The sequence below is a fragment of the Diceros bicornis genome, chromosome 21 (assembly GCF_020826845.1).
Source record: "Diceros bicornis minor isolate mBicDic1 chromosome 21, mDicBic1.mat.cur, whole genome shotgun sequence".
Lineage (NCBI taxonomy): Eukaryota > Metazoa > Chordata > Mammalia > Perissodactyla > Rhinocerotidae > Diceros > Diceros bicornis.
The window spans coordinates 8,510,057-8,528,184 of NC_080760.1; the positions used below are offsets into that span (position 1 = coordinate 8,510,057).

The 18,128-nt window shown below is 38.0% G+C and overlaps 1 protein-coding gene across 10 annotated transcripts in view; it reads left to right on the plus strand.

Moving 5' to 3' along the window:
- PRKDC (protein kinase, DNA-activated, catalytic subunit) overlaps positions 1-18,128 on the plus strand; it is a 194,384-nt gene that overhangs the window by 93,861 nt on the left and 82,395 nt on the right. For all 10 annotated transcript variants that reach the window (XM_058564533.1, XM_058564542.1, XM_058564534.1 and 7 more), the window contains 8 exons: positions 5,123-5,330; positions 7,298-7,476; positions 9,051-9,219; positions 9,472-9,537; positions 10,641-10,713; positions 11,802-11,950; positions 15,793-15,930; positions 16,150-16,269. In XM_058564533.1, the coding sequence (XP_058420516.1) occupies positions 5,123-5,330; positions 7,298-7,476; positions 9,051-9,219; positions 9,472-9,537; positions 10,641-10,713; positions 11,802-11,950; positions 15,793-15,930; positions 16,150-16,269 (1,102 nt within the window). The remainder of the gene's footprint in view (positions 1-5,122; positions 5,331-7,297; positions 7,477-9,050; positions 9,220-9,471; positions 9,538-10,640; positions 10,714-11,801; positions 11,951-15,792; positions 15,931-16,149; positions 16,270-18,128) is intronic.

The window sequence follows — 18,128 nt, forward strand, 5'->3', positions numbered from 1 at the left end:
ATTCACTCCCATTCCTAGGCCCAGGCCACCCTAATCTACTTTTGGTCTTTATAAATTTGCCTTTTCTGGACATTTCATATAAATAGAATCATACAATATGTGATCTCTTATGTCTGGCTTCTTTATTTAGCATGTTTTTGAGGTTCATACATGGTATAGCATGAATCAGTACTTCATTCTCTTTTATTTGCATTTTTAAAAATATCGTAATTAACCAACTATAGAACATTTCACACAGCAGGAGAATACACATTCTTTTGGAGCACATGTGACACTCTTCAGGACAACCCGTATGATAGGGCCATAAAACTAAGTCTAAATAAATTTAAAAGAACTGAAACCTCACAAAGTATGTTCTGTGACCACAATGAAGTTAAATTAGAAATCAATAACAGAAGGAAACTTGAGGAATCCAAAAATATTTCTAAGTAATTAATTAAGCAATATGTTTCTAAGTAACCCTGGCATCAAAGAAGGTATTATGAGGGAAATCAGATAGTATTTTAATCTGAATAAAATAAGAATAAAGCATATCCAAATGTATGAGATGCAGCTAAAGCAGTGCTTAGAGGGGAATTTGTGTCTTTTAATGTCTGCATTAGAAAATAAGAAAGATCCTAAATCAGTAATCTAAACTTTCACCTTAAAATCTAGAAAAAGAAAACTAAACTGAAGGCAAAGCAGAAAGAAGGGAATAATAAAAGATTAGAGTGAAAATTAATGTAATAGAAATAAGAAAAATGATGGAGAAAAATCAATGAGACCAAAAATTGGTTCTTTGAAAAGGTAAATGAAATTGAAAAACTGTTAGCTAGACAAACCAGGAATAAAAGAGAAGGTACAGTTCATGAAAATTAGTAATGAAAGAAGAAACATTACCAGTGACCTCTCAGAAAATAAAAAGATTATTCTCTAATATAGAGATTATTCCCTAATAGTTTTCTCTAATATTATAAACAACGTTATGCCAACAAATTCAGCAACCTAATTAAATGGACAAATTCCTAGAAAGTCACAAGTTACCAAAACTGACTCAAGAAGAAATAGAAAATTTGAGTATACTTTTAACAAGTAAATAAATTGAGTTAATAATTTAGAATCTTCCCACAAAGGAAAGTCCAGACCAGATAGCTTCACTGGTGAATTTTTATGAAATATTTAAAGAAGAAATAATACCAACACTTCATAAACTCCTTAGAAAATAGAGGAGGAAAGAACACTTCCCAACTCATCTGTGAGCTAGTAATGCCCTGATACTAAAGCCAGACAGAAACATCACAAGAAAATTATAGACCAGTATCCTTCATGAATATAGACGCAAAAATCCTCAGAAATATATTAACAAACTAAATCCAACAACATATAAAAAGTATTATACACTGTAACCAACTGGGATTTGTCCTAGGAATGCAAGGCTGGTTTAACACCCAGAAATCAGTTAATATTATACACCATGTTAATAAAATAAAGAACAAAAGCCATATTATCATTTCAGTGGATGCAGATAAATATTTGACAAAAATCTAACACCCATTCATGATAAAACTGACAAAAGGTCATCTACTAAAAGCCAATATCCAGCAAAGTATTTAATAGTGAAAAACCGACTGCTTTCCTCCTAAGTTCGGGAACAAGGCAAGGACATTTGCCTTTTTCCATTCAACATAGTACTTGAGGTTCTAGCCAGTGCAATCAGGCAAGAAAGAGAAATAAAAGGCAACCAAAACTGTCTTTATTCATAAATGGCATGAGGTAGAAAAGCCTAACCATCTACAGAAAACTATTTGAACTAATAAACAATTATATAAAATTTGTAGGATATAGAATCAATATTCAAAAATCACGTGTATTTCTATATATGAGCAGAGAACATTTGAAACTATGATTAAGAATATAATTCAATTCATAATAGCATCAAAAAGAATTGAATACTTAGAAATACATTTAATGAAAGAAGTGCAAGACTTGTGCACTGAACAGAACAACCCATTGCTGAAGGAAATTCAAAAATTAAAAATCTAAATAAATGGAGACTCATTTCAGGTTCATGAATTGGAAGATTCAATATTAACGTGACAGTTCTATTTAAATTGATATATAGATTTAAGGCAATCTCTGTCAGAATTCCAGCAAGCCTCTTTTTGTGTGTGCAGAAATTGACAAGCAGTTTCTAATATTTATATGGAAATACAAAACACCCTTAATAGCCAAAACAATTTTGGAAAAGAGAAACAAAGCTGGAGGATTTCATAGCCCAGTTTTAAAACTTACTATAAAGCTACAATTTTCTCTGTGAAAATTAAATTTTTTCTAGTGTGTTTTCATTTTTAGAACTTTTAAAAACAAAACAAAAATGCTTCAATCAATTGCAGTCATTATTCTCTCTGATGTTCAGATTGTCACATCTGTGGCCCGTGGGAGTCCTGCAAGCTGGCTCTTATGTTCTTTCATATGACTTCATTAATCTTGGATGTCTTTTAATTATTTTCTGGCTCAGTAAATTATCTTAGGCTCATCTTGAGGGGAATCAGCCATTTTTTCAAAGAGACCTGGTTCTTTTACAATGGGAAGTGGTATTCAGAGACCACAGTCTGGGTCCTCCGTGAACTTAGTGCTGCCTAGGGGGTTGCATTGCTGTTATACCTTTTCAGTTGACACAACTAAGGAATACGTATCTTTTTTTAAAGGAAAAAAAACCATACTGATATTTCCCTTTTAATTTTAACATTATGGGGTTTTTATTATTTACCTTCTTTAATTCATTTTTTTCTTATTCTTTTTTCCTTTACATTATTTTCAATAGATTCCATCATTACTTAATTGCTTTATCCTACAATATACATAAAATATTTTCAAAAATAACAATACCAGTATTACTACTAAGAATAATGACAACTGGAAAAAGTTTAAATTTTTCATTTTAGTTATAGTTTACTTAGAATATACTCTCTAAGGATATACAGTCAAATTTTGTGTTCCAAAATCACTCGATACAATTTTTTTCAATATGTGGTTATTACACCACTTAGTTAGGTATGCTTGTTTTAATTCATTTTCAGATTTTAGAGATTATCTTTTTGCTTTTGGCTTAACTTTCTTTTTGAATATGTAACATATTTACATGATTCGAAAGTCATCAGTATGTAATGACCTGTGTTCAAGAGTCTTGCTCTGTCTGTCTCCTTTCTTATTCCATTTCTGCCTGTTCACCTTCCTTTTTCCCCACTTCATGTCTTCTACGGATCACTCCATATCAGTACATAGAGACCTTCCTTATTCCTTTTTTTTTAAAACAGCTATATAATTGCTCATTGTGTGGAATTGTCACAGTATTTTGAAGTAACTGCCGACTGGTTGACTTTTGGTTTCAATCTTCTGGTAACAGTAATGCCACAGTGAATAGCCTGGTGTTATATCCTCTTGTATTTTGCCACTGTATCTTTGGAGTGGATTCCTAAATGTAAACCAAAAGGTAAATGCGTTTGTAATTTTGCTAGATAATCACCACATCCCTTCTTTTGGGGCTATATTATGAGAGTGTCCATTTCATCACAGTCATGCCAATAGAGTATATTTTCAAACATTTGGATTTTTTGCAATTTTATAGGTGAGAAGGATCTCTCAGTATTGCTTTAAATTGTATTTCTTTTGTTATGAGTGAAGTAGAGCATATATGTTCATATATTTAATGCTCATTTGCATTCATTTTTCAGTAAACCATCGCTTGGCCCATTTTTTTAAAATTTACTTTTATGATTGATTTATTTATTTTTGAGGAACCCAGGAAATGGTCTGGTGTGAGAGCCTGGCACCAGCCAGCCAGGTGGTGTTTCTCTCAGCAGCGCCAGAGGACAGTGTGGGAGGGTGTGGCTCTCCTTTGTCACTCCAGCCTGAAAGAGAGCATAGGCGTGGGTCCTAAAACTTTGTTCTTTTTATAGTAACTTTTTTTTAAACATTCCTTTAAACATCCAAACTCTGTATTTTCTGACTCTTTATTTTTTATTTTTATTTTTTTTATTGTACATTGTCATTTGTCAGTCACCATATAAATGTGCCCCTTTATCGCTTATCCCCCCCCCAACCCCCTTTCTCCTGGTAACCACCAGACTGTTCTCTCTGTCCGTGTGTGTGTTTATCTTCCACCTATGAGTGAGATCATGTGGCATTTGTCTTTCTCTGTCTGGCTTATTTCGCTTAACATAATACCCTCAAGGTCTATCCATGTTGTTGCACATGGAACGATTTTGTCTTTTTTAATGGCTGAGCAGTACTGTTGGCCCATTTTTAAAATCAGATTTTTGCTCTTTTGCTTTTCTTCTTCCTTCTTTTAGCTTTTTATATAAAATCTGAATGTTTTAGGGCTGTTCGTCTCTACTGTGCTCCATAGCAGGAACCTCCTCAAGAGGATTTAAATCTAGGATAGTGCCCAAATGAATATTAGAAAAGCCCATGTAGCATCTAGTAATGTCCTGAAACCTTAAAATTTTATGACCAAATTACCTTCTGAATCTAATATTTTTGCCCTGGTTCATATATAACTTCTGAGCATCGGAATTTTAGAAGTTGAAAGGATTTTAATGTTCACTTTGCCCTAACCCCTTATTTTTATAGGTGAGAAAACTAACTCTGTATTCCTAATTTATATATTTATAGACAGAACCCTATCGGTGATCATTTAAATATCTTATTTCCCAGTTGAAAAAATAAAGGGCCAGATGAATGTATCTCTGTATAGGAAATAGGAATGGTAGTTCATTAGTAGGAAGAGACTAGCATTTTTACATCACAATTCGTGAGTTTCAAATGCTGGAAATATGATTGTCTTTAAGCCTGAGACCCTTCCAAAGCCTTCCAGATATTCTCTAAACAAGACCAGATTTGAAAGTAAATGAAAAAAATTATTCTTCCTAATGCCTAAGTTTGGCATGAAGATTTCTGGGGATGAGTAAATAATATGGTTCATGTACAAATGCTTCTTGTATTTCATGATTTTTATATATATAATTTTTAATGTTATTTTTCTAATTTGTAATCATTGGCACTTACTTTGCTTATTAAATATGTGCACTCATAAATATTTGTTCAAAGCATGAATGTTTATATAATTTTCTTTTTTTCTTAGGAGTTCATGTATCACACAATCAGGCCTTCTGGAAAGTGTATATAGAATGTTCAGGAGGGATGACCTACTTTCAAATATCACTCGCCAAGCATTTGTAGACCGTTCTCTTCTCACTCTGTTGTGGCACTGTAGCCTGAATGCTTTGAGGGAATTTTTTAGCAAAATTGTGGTGGAAGCCATTGATGTGTTGAAGTCCAGATTTATAAAGGTATCATACATCTATTATTAAATTACGTATTAATAAGAGTTGACAAATCTCCTTGATCATTGTCATTAGAAAGTGCCATGTGTTCAGTCAAGGGGTCTCTGTTGCTTAAGGAGCATTACCTCTACATTTTGATAACAACCTGTGGTTACGTGGGATTTGCATTAGTTTACTGGAGCTGCTGTAAAAAATTACCACAAATGTGGCTTAGGACAACAGAAATTTATTCTCTCATGGTTTTGGAGGCCAGAAGTTCAAGCTGGTGATGTTTCTCAAAAACCTTATGGCTCTCCTATGTATGTTTTGGAGATTTACTCTGTTAGACAAGAGAGTCCTCCACAGATCTTTGCTGGATAATTCTATCTCTATTCCTGGCTTCTGCTGAGATGGTTGAGGGCATCCATGAAGCACATGCTTAATTTCTTCAGCACTAGTCAAAGATTGTCCAGCCACACCCTTGGTCTTCTGTCCAGAGCACACTTTCCTAACAGTGAATCTTCTAACGTTAGGACCCTTTACAATCTAGATAGGCTGAGAATTTCCCAAATCATCAAGTTCTGGTTCCTTTTGCTTAACAGTTCTTACCTCATTTTATCTCATGCACCTCACACTTTATTATAAACAACAAAGAAGAAACCAGGCAGTATGTTCAACAAATTTGTTTGAAAGTCTTCTCAGCTAAATATTCAAGTGCATAGCTTACAAGTTGTGCTTTCTGCGCAACATAGAACACTAGTCAGCTAAGTTTCCTGCCACTGTATAACAAGGATTTTCTTTCCTTCAGTTTCCAAAAATGTGTTTCTTATTTCCTTCTGAGACTTCACCAGCAACTACTTTAACGTCCATATTTTTACTAAAAATATGTTTATGATGATTGCGGTATTCTCTAAGACAATATTGGCTTTCCTTCCCACACTCTTCACTTCTGTCTGAGCCCTGACAAACAATGCCTTTAATGTTGATGTTTTTACCAAGGATTTCTACTAGGCATTCTAGGCTTTTTCTGTCATGCATGGCAAAGATTTCAACCTCTACTCACCGACAAATTCCAAAGCCACCTTCATATTTTTGGCCTTTGTTACAGCAGCCTCCAACTCTTGGTACCAAAATGTGTATTGGTTTCCTGAACCTGCTGTAACAAATTACCATAAGCTTCTTGGCTTAGAACAACAGAAATTTATTCTCTCACAGTTTTGAGGCCAAAAGTCCAGAATCAGTTTCACTCAGCTGAAGTTAAGGTGTTGGCAGGGCCACACTTGCCCCAGCAGCTCTGAGTATCCATCCCTGCCTCTTCCAGCTTCTGGTGGCTGCTGACATTCCTTGACTCGTGGCTGCATCACTCTGGCCTCTGCCTCCGTTGTCACATTGCCTTTTCCTGTCTAACTAATCTCCCTCTACAGCCTTCTTATAAGGTTACATGTGGTTTCATTTAGGGCCCACATGAACAATCCAGAATGGTCTCCCCATCTCAAGATCCTTAATCACATCTGCAAAGTCCTTTTTTGCCTTATGAGGTTGTATTCACAGGTTCTAGGGATTAGGACGTGGCTCTCTGTTTTGGGGGGGCATAATTCAGCCTCCAAAATAATGCTCTTGGGAACTATTGTAAATACCCAAATTGCACATTGTAATAATGTAGACTTCAATATCATTGAAAATTTTGTTTTTTAATACATTGCATTTTCACCTGTGATTATCATGCCTTCAATACGACTTTCTGTAGAAGTCACATACTCGTACCCTAAGCTCACTGCTGGACATCATGTGTTATTTCCTGCCACACTCAACATAACACATCAACACTTATAGCCACATTTTAGACCCTGGGCTGTCTCTTATTGAAGTGATTTAACATCTTTGTTAAAATTATTTTCTATGTAAAGGGCATTGAGTATTAAATTTGATATATTCAATAAAATATTTTTCATGTTTGATAAGACCAAAAATAATCATTTGTTACCTTTTCTTAGCTGAATGAAACTGCCTTTGATACTCAAATCACCAAGAAGATGGGCTACTATAAGATGTTAGATGTGATGTATTCTCGTCTTCCAAAAGATGATGTTCACTCCAAGGAATCTAAAATTAATCAAGTTTTCTGTGGCTCGTGTATTACTGAAGGAAGTGAACTTACAAAGACACTTATTAAGTAAGGTTTTAGTTAATTTTGAATTGTTTGATTTGTTAATATTTTATATGCATATATTTTTATGCATGTGTTTAATGTGATTAAATGTTTTGTTAAATACAGAAGTTTTATAGTTTTGTTTTTTATGTACAAACTACTTAGATGGACTTTAATTTAGCATGTTTTTGGGTAACATAGTTCATCCTATACACATCTTTTATAAATATAAAACTATTTTTTATTTTATTGTTTTTTCCTATCATTTTTCTACCTCAATAGCTTGATATATATATTTTTAGTGGTATGATTTACAGTAAGAAGGGATTTAATGTATTTTGTTTTTTCTATAATTTGAAATTAAAGGAATGTTAAATATTTTTAAGCAGGCATTCTATAAAACACAAAATACTCAAATACGTTTTCTCTAAAATTAGCCTTCTAATGAAGTTTCCTCTTAGTAAACATTGAACACAGACATTGCCATGTCTCATTTGCATATCCAAAACAAACTTACCAGTACTTCCCTCCTACCCTAATTCCTATTTTGCCTCCTCAGTGAAAGAAGTCACCACCCACCGGTTTGCATACACAAGCGACTTGGGAGTCATGTTTTGGTTTTCCTTCATCTTCATCTCTCCAACCTCTCTGCACACTCTGTCAATAACCAGATCTGGTGGATTTTATCTCCTCAGTATTCCTGAAACCAGTGCCCTTATTTTATTCCCCTTCTACAGCCTTGTTGTGGCGTCCGTCATGCTTTGGTGGACCTCTACAGTGATCTCCTTCAGAATTATTCTCCCTGCTCCTAGGCTTGTCTCTCATTTCTTTCCACACTGCTGCCAGAATGGTGATGCATCTGTAATATGAACCTGATTGTTTCATCTCCCTGCCTAAACCCTTCAAAGGAGCCTCATCTTCAGTAGCAAGGGTCAACAGACTTTCTCTGTCAAGGGCCCGATAGTCACTGTTTTCGGCTTTGTGGGCCATATGGTCTCTGTTGCAACTGCTACACTGTACTGCAAAAGCAGCTGTGAACAGTACGTAAACAAATGGGCACAGCTAAGTTCTGACAAAACTATTTTCAAACGTAGTTGGTCACTAGGGCATGGTTTGACGACCCCATCCTACAGAACAAAGTCTGGCTCCTTAGTAGGGCAGATGAACTCCTTCAGAAACGTGCCTCTCTCTACCTTTCACTCACTGCCAGCCACTGCTGCTCCCCACTTATCCTCTGAGCACAACATGCAGCTTCTCCCTCTTCTGTCTGCTTGTAATGGCCGCGTATGTTTTTCCTTTGGCTAATTTACTTTTCTTGGCTCCTTAGGCTGGCCTACTGTCCATCCTCCTTGCTCCCATCTCTTAACTTACTGTGCTTGTTGCTATGGCTGTGCTTCCTACAGTCTGGGGAAATCCACAGATGCTGCCTCTTCCCTAAGTGGGCACTTCCATTCCCAGTGCCTAGTACTAGGCCAGGCACAAACCTAACACTCAGAAAAGGCTGAACTGAGTTGAGATCCTGTTGTCTGGTGTTGTTGGGCTTGACCAACAATTTCCCTGTTATATGAATTAATTTTTAACCTGGCTCTACTCTGCAGATTGTGCTATGATGCGTTTACAGAGAACATGGCAGGTGAGAATCAGTTGCTGGAGAGGAGGAGACTTTATCATTGTGCTGCATACAACTGTGCCATTTCTGTTATCTGCTGTGTCTTCAATGAATTAAAATTTTACCAAGGTTTTCTGTTTAGTGAAAAACCAGAAAAGGTAGGCCTCTTGTGAAGTGTTCTTGATTGCTGTCATTGTAGGATTTAAAAAGTCAGGTTACGTCAATTAAAGTTATATCGTATTTGCACCTTCCTATGATATTAAAGATGTAGTTCCTTTATTACTGCATGTATATATTTTCAAGCTGAAGTGCTTCTCCGTGAGTTATTAAGTAGCGTTAAGTCTATAGTAGCGTCAGCAATAAGGATCTCCACCATTTAGATATTTTTATGTGATTCTTTGGATTTACAGAACTTGCTTATTTTTGAAAATCTGATAGACCTGAAGCGCTGCTACACATTTCCTATAGAAGTTGAGGTGAGTGAAATTTTTCAATGGTGTGTCTAACTTAAAAAAACTTACCAAGTGCTTTTAGAGAAAGACATATGTTATGCCGAATATATTAAATTACCGATATTCAACTCTGCTTTGAACGACAAAAACAGGCAGTTACATGTAGTTCAACCTGAGATACAATCTCAGGCAACTCCAAAAAATTCATCATAACTGAATTTTCCCTCTCTTAACTTGTAAAGGAAGGAAAATGCTGATAAAAGGAGCTGTTGCACATATCCCAGAAGTTGTTTTCTGAGTAAATTCCTCTGGTCAATGAAGTTGAGATCCATCCAGATACAGAATTAGGACCCCATGGCTCTGCCTGCTCCTAATTTGGAGCATAATGGGGGTGCCGTGAGCAGAGGCCATGGGGATAGTTGAAAACTTGGTCTGGCAAAGGTGAGGAGCCTGATGTTAGCCAAGCCAGGTTTGACATGCCTGCCTCAGCACTCAGTGGGGAGGCTGTGGCTGTGTTCTCCCACAGTCCATTGGAAGTGGGTGCCAGTGCTCAGCCACCACGGCCTGCCGAGCAGGGCTGGGCCCGGGGCTGACTTTGACTACTTCTCGGTGGTCATGGGTTCGTGTAAATGGTTGCTGCCTGCTCTGTGCCCTTCTGGAACAAAACTGGAAACTCTTTCATATGTTCAAAAAACTAAAAAACAAAAAAATAATAGCATTAGTTTATTAAGCATTCAGACACTTGCTATATGTAACTTCTAAACTTTACAACAGCACTCTAAGGTGCTGTGATACATCGTAACCATATGGTTGAGGAAACTGAGGCGTGTGGGTCCAGTACAGACTATTGGTGATCCAGGCACGTGGCTGTAAGAGCTTAGCACACATTGGGTCCCAGAGCCCAGAGCGGGGCGGGTGCCTCTGTGGGGTTCTATGGGAATCTGTGGGGAAAACTTACCTTAAGGGCACCCACCTGTCCTTTGTGGATATTTTTGAATGCTTTTAAATTTGATAAAAGTTTTGTTTAAAAATTACTAATTGTTTTTTTGTCAGATTGCTACTAAAATGAAAAACTTGTGACCATGATTCTAAAAAGTTTTAAATTGTGTATTTATTTTGCCTAATAGGTTCCTATGGAAAGAAAGAAAAAGTACATTGAAATTAGGAAAGAAGCCCGGGAAGCTGCAAATGGGAATTCAGGTAGGACATTTTCAAAATGGTGAGAAAGATTCTAATAGTTGGTATTTGTGATGTAAAGAGAAAATATTTTAAATCCCCTAAAACATTGAAATTGAGTTTGAAAAATTTTTATTTTTAAGTTGGCAAATGGAATTGTATTTTGAAGGAAATGCAATTAGCTAAACTTTAATTGCATAGAAAGATCTCATAGTGGCCAGAGGGAGCTAAGATAATGGCACACTTTTTTTAAAAAGTGCAAGGTTCGCCTGATATTTATTAGTTTGTATATGGATTGTGTTCGTATGTTATTTAGATACACGTGGAAATCTCTGTTAAAATACAAGTTCCATCTTGCCACTTCTCTGCTCCAAACCTCCCATCAGCTCCCACCTCCCTCAGGACAGAGCTACCCAAGGCCCCTGACATACCTACCTCCTCTCTGCCGCTCTCCTTCCTGCTCACAGGCCCCCTGCTTGTGCCTGTAGGCATCAGGCTCACTTTGCCCCAGGGAATTTGCACGTAACGTTCCCTCAGCCTAGAATAATCTTGGCACCAGTTATCAGCATGGCTTATGACATTTTGTTGAATGTCAACTTCTGAAGGAAGTTCTCCTTGGCCTTTCTATGTAAATTAATCCTCTCTCCCTCTACATGCTCCTTGTTTCAGTTTTTTGCCAGTTTTTCTTTATAGCTTTTTTTCTTGATTTGAAGATAAAATTTGGACCAGTTTTCTAAGTTCCTTACATATTTTTGATTAGTTATTTTTCAGTAGTATCTCTTCCCACATTTATGTTAGACTTTATAGGCAAAATGTACATCATCAAAATTTTAAATGCAAAGTTCTATTAATATCATATCCAAAAGTTAGATCTGGTTTAACTTACTTTCTTTGCCTATGATAATAGAGAATAACTACTCAATAATGACAAAAGCGAAAGGAGGTCTTCTCATTTCCTTTTTGTTTTGTTAATCTGGATAATAAGTTGAGAATCACAAGATTGATGAAAGCCTTAGTTATAAGTATCCTTTAATTTTAATATCATTTGAGCTTAGAAAAATACATTTCTTACTAATTTCAATAAATATATTTTCTTCTTATTTATATTTCAGATGGTCCTCATTATATATCTTCCTTGTCGTATTTGGCAGACAGTAGCCTGAGTGAGGAAATGAGTCAATTTGATTTCTCAACTGGCGTGCAGAGCTATACATATAGTTCCCAAGATGTTAAATCTACCACTGCGCATTTTCGGAGACAGGTGATCACATTTCACATATTTAAGAATATTGTTGGCATTTGTGAAGGGAGGGGGGACTCCATTGTTACAGGGGAAGCCAGTTCTGTCTGTCAGTAGTCCTCAGAGAACAGCATTAGTTTGGAGAATTTTCCAAGATGTAAGTGCCAGCCTTTCATCCTTTAGACTCAGCCATCTGATTTTATCAGCACAGGAAAGAAGACTCTCTCCAAGGGCTGATTCACATTAGCCAGTCTCCCTGAGATTAGTGTTTTAAATCAGAGCTGCATTTAAAGGATTTCCAGTGGGAACGATAACCATAGAGACTCAAATGCTGATGCTGATATGACTGTTGCATCTCTCTCAGGAGAGAGTGAAGGAGCTATTCAAATATTTGATGTTATCAAAGTAAGATAATTGAGTGCATCCATGTTCACAAGTGATAGCTTAATTCTTAAAGAGCAAATTCTTGGTGACAAGGATGGTGGAGTATGGAATGGCTTTAGTTATTATTTTTAGAGGTAGAATTTAGTCTTTTTCTTTTTGGGTCCCAGCAGCTCATAACAGTCCCACGCCTCACACTCTCTCTAGCTTGGATTAGTCTCACTCGTGTCCGTTCTTTCAGAGAGAAGACTTGTGTGTGTTTGTCTCCTCTCCCCTGGACCCCTCCTGTTTCTTTCTCTCCCTCACCATCTCTCCATCTCTCTCTCTGTGTTCTCATCTCTACCTCTCTATACCAGACTGCCAGAGTATGTTCTAAAGTTCTTTCTCATCAGATATGACATCCCTGTCTGCATCCCAATAGAAACTCATTCTCAAACATTCCTTCATGACTGTTCTAGCCTTCTTTGCAATTAGCTGTTTTGATATTGCAGATAGGTAGGACTAGTTCATCTGTGTGTGCCCTTTCTCCATCTTTCCTACTATTCTTTGTTTTGTAAAGTGATGTGCTTTTTTTGAATTTTGGAATAATTTCTACTTTAGGAGTTGCAGGAGTAGTACAAAGAACTCCTGCATGTTCTTCACCCAGAGACCCCACTCAGGGTTTGCCCATTGTCTTGTTACATCTTTTGTAGCAGGAGGATCCAGTCCAGGACCACATGGTGCACCCACCTACCGCGTCCTTGTAGTAGAATGCCTCTCAGTTAGTGTTTGTTCAACGCTTCCTTGCGAGCAGACCAGGAATTTTGGCAAGAATATGACAGGGCGATGCTGTGTTCTCCTTGTGAGAGACGTTGACCTCATTTTCTGGGGAGATTTTTTGAGACTATGTAAAATCTGTTCCTCATCTCACTTTCACCCACTAGTTTTTAACATCCTTTGATGTCTCTTCCCTGAGTTATTGCTATGCTGGTTGCAAAATGATAATTTTCTAATTCCATCACTGCTCCTTCATTTATTGGTTTGCCTTCTACTGCATTGAAGAGCTTTTTCTTCTCTCCATTTATCTTGTTTTAATTTTTATCAGTGTGATCTCCTGGATTCTTATTTTGCTCAGTGGGTTATCGTTTATTTTGATGCTTAAATTGTCCCAGATTTGGCCAGTGGGAGTCCCTTTGTGCTGGCTCCTGTGTTCTTTTGACATGTCCTTGTCATTCTTTGAACAATTCCTTACTTCCTGGCACAAGGAAATGTTTAAAGATGGTCTCATTCTTCCCCTGTGCTAGCCTGGCTCTCCCAGTCTCCCTAGTGAGCCCTGGTTCCTGTGAGTGGAGAGTGACAGGGAGCTCCCTGCCAGCCTTCTCATGGACAGAGACAGGAGACACGCAGGTGGACGCACAAGAGTTCCCACCGGTGTATCTGATTCCCAAGTTTTTGGCCTTTCCAGTTTCCCTGACATGCAGTGACTCCCTTCCTCTTCCCCTTGACCCCTCTGCCCTCCTGCCTACACTGATGCCCTCCTGGCTTGGGCCCTGAACTACAGGCGGGAACCCCACCCTGTCCGCCTGCCAACCCCCGAAACTGCTGGGCAGCTCTTGCCTCACTGGAGTCTGCTCAGGGGCTTTTTGCCTGGGAAGGAAAGAAGGAGGGGTATGTTTTTGAAGTTGAGTTTGACTGTACTTTACGTTGCCCCTAGGGTTGAATTTTCTCTTTGTTTAATGAATGCTTCTAGGAGGATCTCATTCATTAGTTCTTTCACTGAAATTATGTCCTACATCTGTGCTGGGTAATAAAAAAGTGTGACTCTGTTCTGTTAGGGTTACATTGTCTAGTGAGACTCATCCTTCATTAACAGGCCGTTTACATCAGGGCATCTTGGGTTCACTCCTCATGCCTTTGCTCTGATCGTATGACCTGAGTCTCCAGTTTTAGATCTATCTAATCCTCGTGAGCAGCATCTTGAGAGACGGTGATTCCAGCTAACAATGTGTTAAGTAGATCTGAATACAGTCGAATATTGTGATCAACTCCTTTGACACCTTACCAGGTGTATGGAAAGAGAGACATTAAGATTGCTCTGATTGGGCCAGCCCCGTGGCTTAGTGGTTAAGTGCGCGCGCTCCACTACTGGCGGCCCGGGTTCGGATCCCAGGCACGCACCGACACACCGCTTCTCCAGCCATGCTGAGGCCGCGTCCCACATACAGCAACTAGAAGGATGTGCAGCTATGACATACAACTATCTACTGGGGCTTTGAGGAAAAAAAAAAAGGAGGAGGATTGGCAATAGATGTTAGCTCAGAACCGGTCTTCCTCAGCAAAAAAAAACAGGAGGATTAGCATGGATGTTAGCTCAGGGCTGATCTTCCTCACAAAAAAAAAAAAAAAGATTGCTCTGATTGATTTTATGGCTCAATGAATGTCTTTTTTTTTTTTCTTGTCTTATATGGCCCTGATGGTGCACAAAATTTACTGTTTCGGTGTTCGTTTAGCCGTGCTGTTACTAAAACATAAAACCACTTCCTATCACTTCCAAAACCCCCAATGTACAGAAATTATTCATTATCTTTGGGAGGAAATAGACCATAGGCACAATGATTGTAAGAGGAGTACGTTTCCAGATACTATACGTCTTGGGAAGTGGTGTTCTGGAATAGTTCCTGCCACCAGAGTGGACAGAGTTACAAAATTTATCTAGGGCCATTTTTACTCCTCTTTCTACTTGATCTCCACAGGTACTTAGTATCCCCACGCTGACTTTTAACTGTCCACGATTTCCTCTCAGGATTTCTCAAGCCTTTCTTTCCTGGAAGTGATTTGTACTAGGAAGTATCTAGATAAGTTGCTCAGCCCCACATATGTGTGTGTACCTGTGTGTAAAATTTACTGTATATGTATGTAAAACCTCAATTCAGCATTACACTTCTAAAATGATGATCACTGCTTATTTTAGTCTAGAATGATTTAAAAGTTTTGTTCTATTATTGATTAAAATTTTGAGGCAAGTTAAGGACTTTAGAGAGTTTTTCAGATTACTGAGAAAAAATTAGGTAAAAATTCATCCTTTAATTGTACTTAAATAGCTCTGCTTTCTCCATAAAGTGGCAACTAAGAATCGTGGAGACTGTTGGTCTCAAGGTGTTGAGGGTTCTGGGGCCTGCAAGACACACACATTTATGAAAAGATCTTAGTGTTTATACAAAGCAGCAGGTCTGCATGGATGCCCTGACCTGATTGTGACCCCAAGGAAGTGACCATGCAGACGGGTCAGAGGGGAAATACGTACCTAGAGTGTAAGGAAGACGTGAAGTCCTGTTTATTTTTCAGTTTAATAAAAAAACATAATGAGTCTGTTTGATATTATTACCAAATTATCACTGTTATCTAAGTGTGTGTTTCATGATATTGGCCAAAAAATCAGAATGTCATGTACACGGAACTTTTAACAGTGTACTGTGCATCATTGGATTCTTCCCTTTTCCTAGAAACGTCAAGACCCCGCGATCCAAGATGATATCCTGGAGTTAGAGATGGATGAACTCAATCAACACGAATGTATGGCAACCATGACAGCCCTGATTAAGCACATGCAGAGAAATCAGATCCTCCCTAAAGAAGAACAGGTCTTTTTTCTGCTAATCTTATATTATCTCACTTAATTCTATTTATTGGTGTCATATTAAGAATGAACATTTAATATTGAAGACTATACCAAATTCCGTATCAAATAAACATGATTTTTTTGTTACTAATGTCTTACTTTGTCATTGTTCTCTCATAATATCAAATAATGAAGTTATTTTATTCCACTTTTTAAGGTAATTTTGAGTGTGTCATTTCAGGGTTCAGTGCCAAGAAATCTTCCTCCTTGGATGAAATTTCTTCATGACAAACTGGCAAATCCATCGGTATCGTTGAATATCCGTCTCTTCTTAGCCAAGCTTCTTATTAACACAGAAGAAGTAAGTAATTTATTATTTCTTTAAAAATTCTTTGGAATTATATGCATCTACTTAAAAAAAAACCACAACAAAGAAAGATGTAAAGGGCCAGAGCATGACATTTTTGTTCTCTGAATAGATTAGCCAACCATATTTATTTATTTGTTCAACATCACTCTTTTTCATTTCTTCTAAAACATACAAATTAACTTCTATTGAGTTAGAAGTGATCTCTGTATAAAGTACATGTGTTGGCAACTTCCTTATGGCTGCCAGCCTTCTTGGTTTATAGTAACAAAGTAGTGAAAATATTCCTGTTAACTCTATATGAAAAATAATTGACTCTTTTAGAATTGCTGAATGTATCAGTTGGTCTACATGCAACACCTCGTCAGGGAGGGGCCTTTTCCACCAGTGGGAGTTAGGGCAGATTTTCAAGAGGGGTCTTGAGCCAAGTGTTGTAAAGTGTAGTGGGAGTTGACGTTCTGCGTAGAAGGAGCACTGTGAGCAGAGGTGGCCCCTGAGAGGGTCCAGCACATCCGCACTGATGGCACAGGCTCTGGGCACGTGGTCCAGAGGAGAGGTGTGAGTAGCGTGGCGGTAAATGCAGGGGCCGGGGAGCTGGCGCCAGGCCGCTGGCGTCTGTACAAAGGACCTGACTCAGTTGTTGAGGAGTAGGGAGCAGTGATGGGTACTACGTGGAGGAGTGACGTAATCCACTTTGCCCCAGAGGAAGTCCTTCTAGGCAGCCCTGCAAACATGAGCCAAAGGCCAGGAGGCTGTTGAGAGATGGTTGAGAGGGCCCACCTGGGACTACAGCAGTGCCTGTGTTCCTCAGTCAGACTTGATTGCTAGCTCCTGGGGCTGCCATAACAAAGTACCACAAAATGGATGGCTTAAACAATAGAAACTTACCGTCTCAGCCTTCTGAGAGCCAGAATGCTGAGATTAAGGTGTTGATACCTTCTGAGGGCTGTGAAGGAGATCTGTTCCAGGCCGCTCCCAGCCTGTAGTGGCTTCAGGCAGTTTTTGGCATGTCAGTGGTGTTCTCCTGGAGGCTTCACTTTGTCTTCCCACTCTGCATCTGTCTCAATAGATAGAAATTTCCGCTATTAATAAGGACACTGTTATTGGATTAAGGCCCACCCTAATTACGTCTCTTAACTTGATAATCTTCAAAGACCGCATTTCTAAATAAGGTCGCATTTACAGATACTAGAAATTAGAATTTCAATATCCTTTTTGGGGGCACAGTTCATCCCATAACACTCAGAGTTCACATGTGATTTCTAGCTCATGTTCCTGTAAGTACTGACTTGATAGCTACCAAAAAAGGAGCTGGTATCTGGTTTTTGGATGGTTTCTTGCTAGGCTAGGTGGGTTGACAAGGAAGTGTGCTGAATTGTGTTCACATGTGTGGATGTCAGGTGCCTCTGAGACGACACTGAGAGATGTCCCTGGAGCGGCGTGCGTATCTCGAGCTCGGGGATGATCAGGGCAGTGGTTTCCAAAAGGAGATGTTTGAGACAGTCCATTGTCTTAGGGAAGAAAACAGTAGAACTTGTATTTACATTTATTTTAAAAATTTCAACCTTTAAATTTATCTATTTGTTATAGTTTAATAATGTAATAAAGAAGTTTGTATTTATCAATTATAAATAAACCAATAGACATACATGGAGAGTGTTCCAAATTTTTTTACTTGTGGAGTGCATGATCAAAAAAGATTTGAGACCACACAGATTTAAGCTGTGAGTAGATGAGAAATCCCTGAGAAAACATTTGGAAAAAAAGGGTGGCAATCGTTAGGAAGACAGCTTGAATTATACTTTAGTCTGTTCTTTTGCATCAAATTAACGTTCTCTTGCAATTTCTAAAAT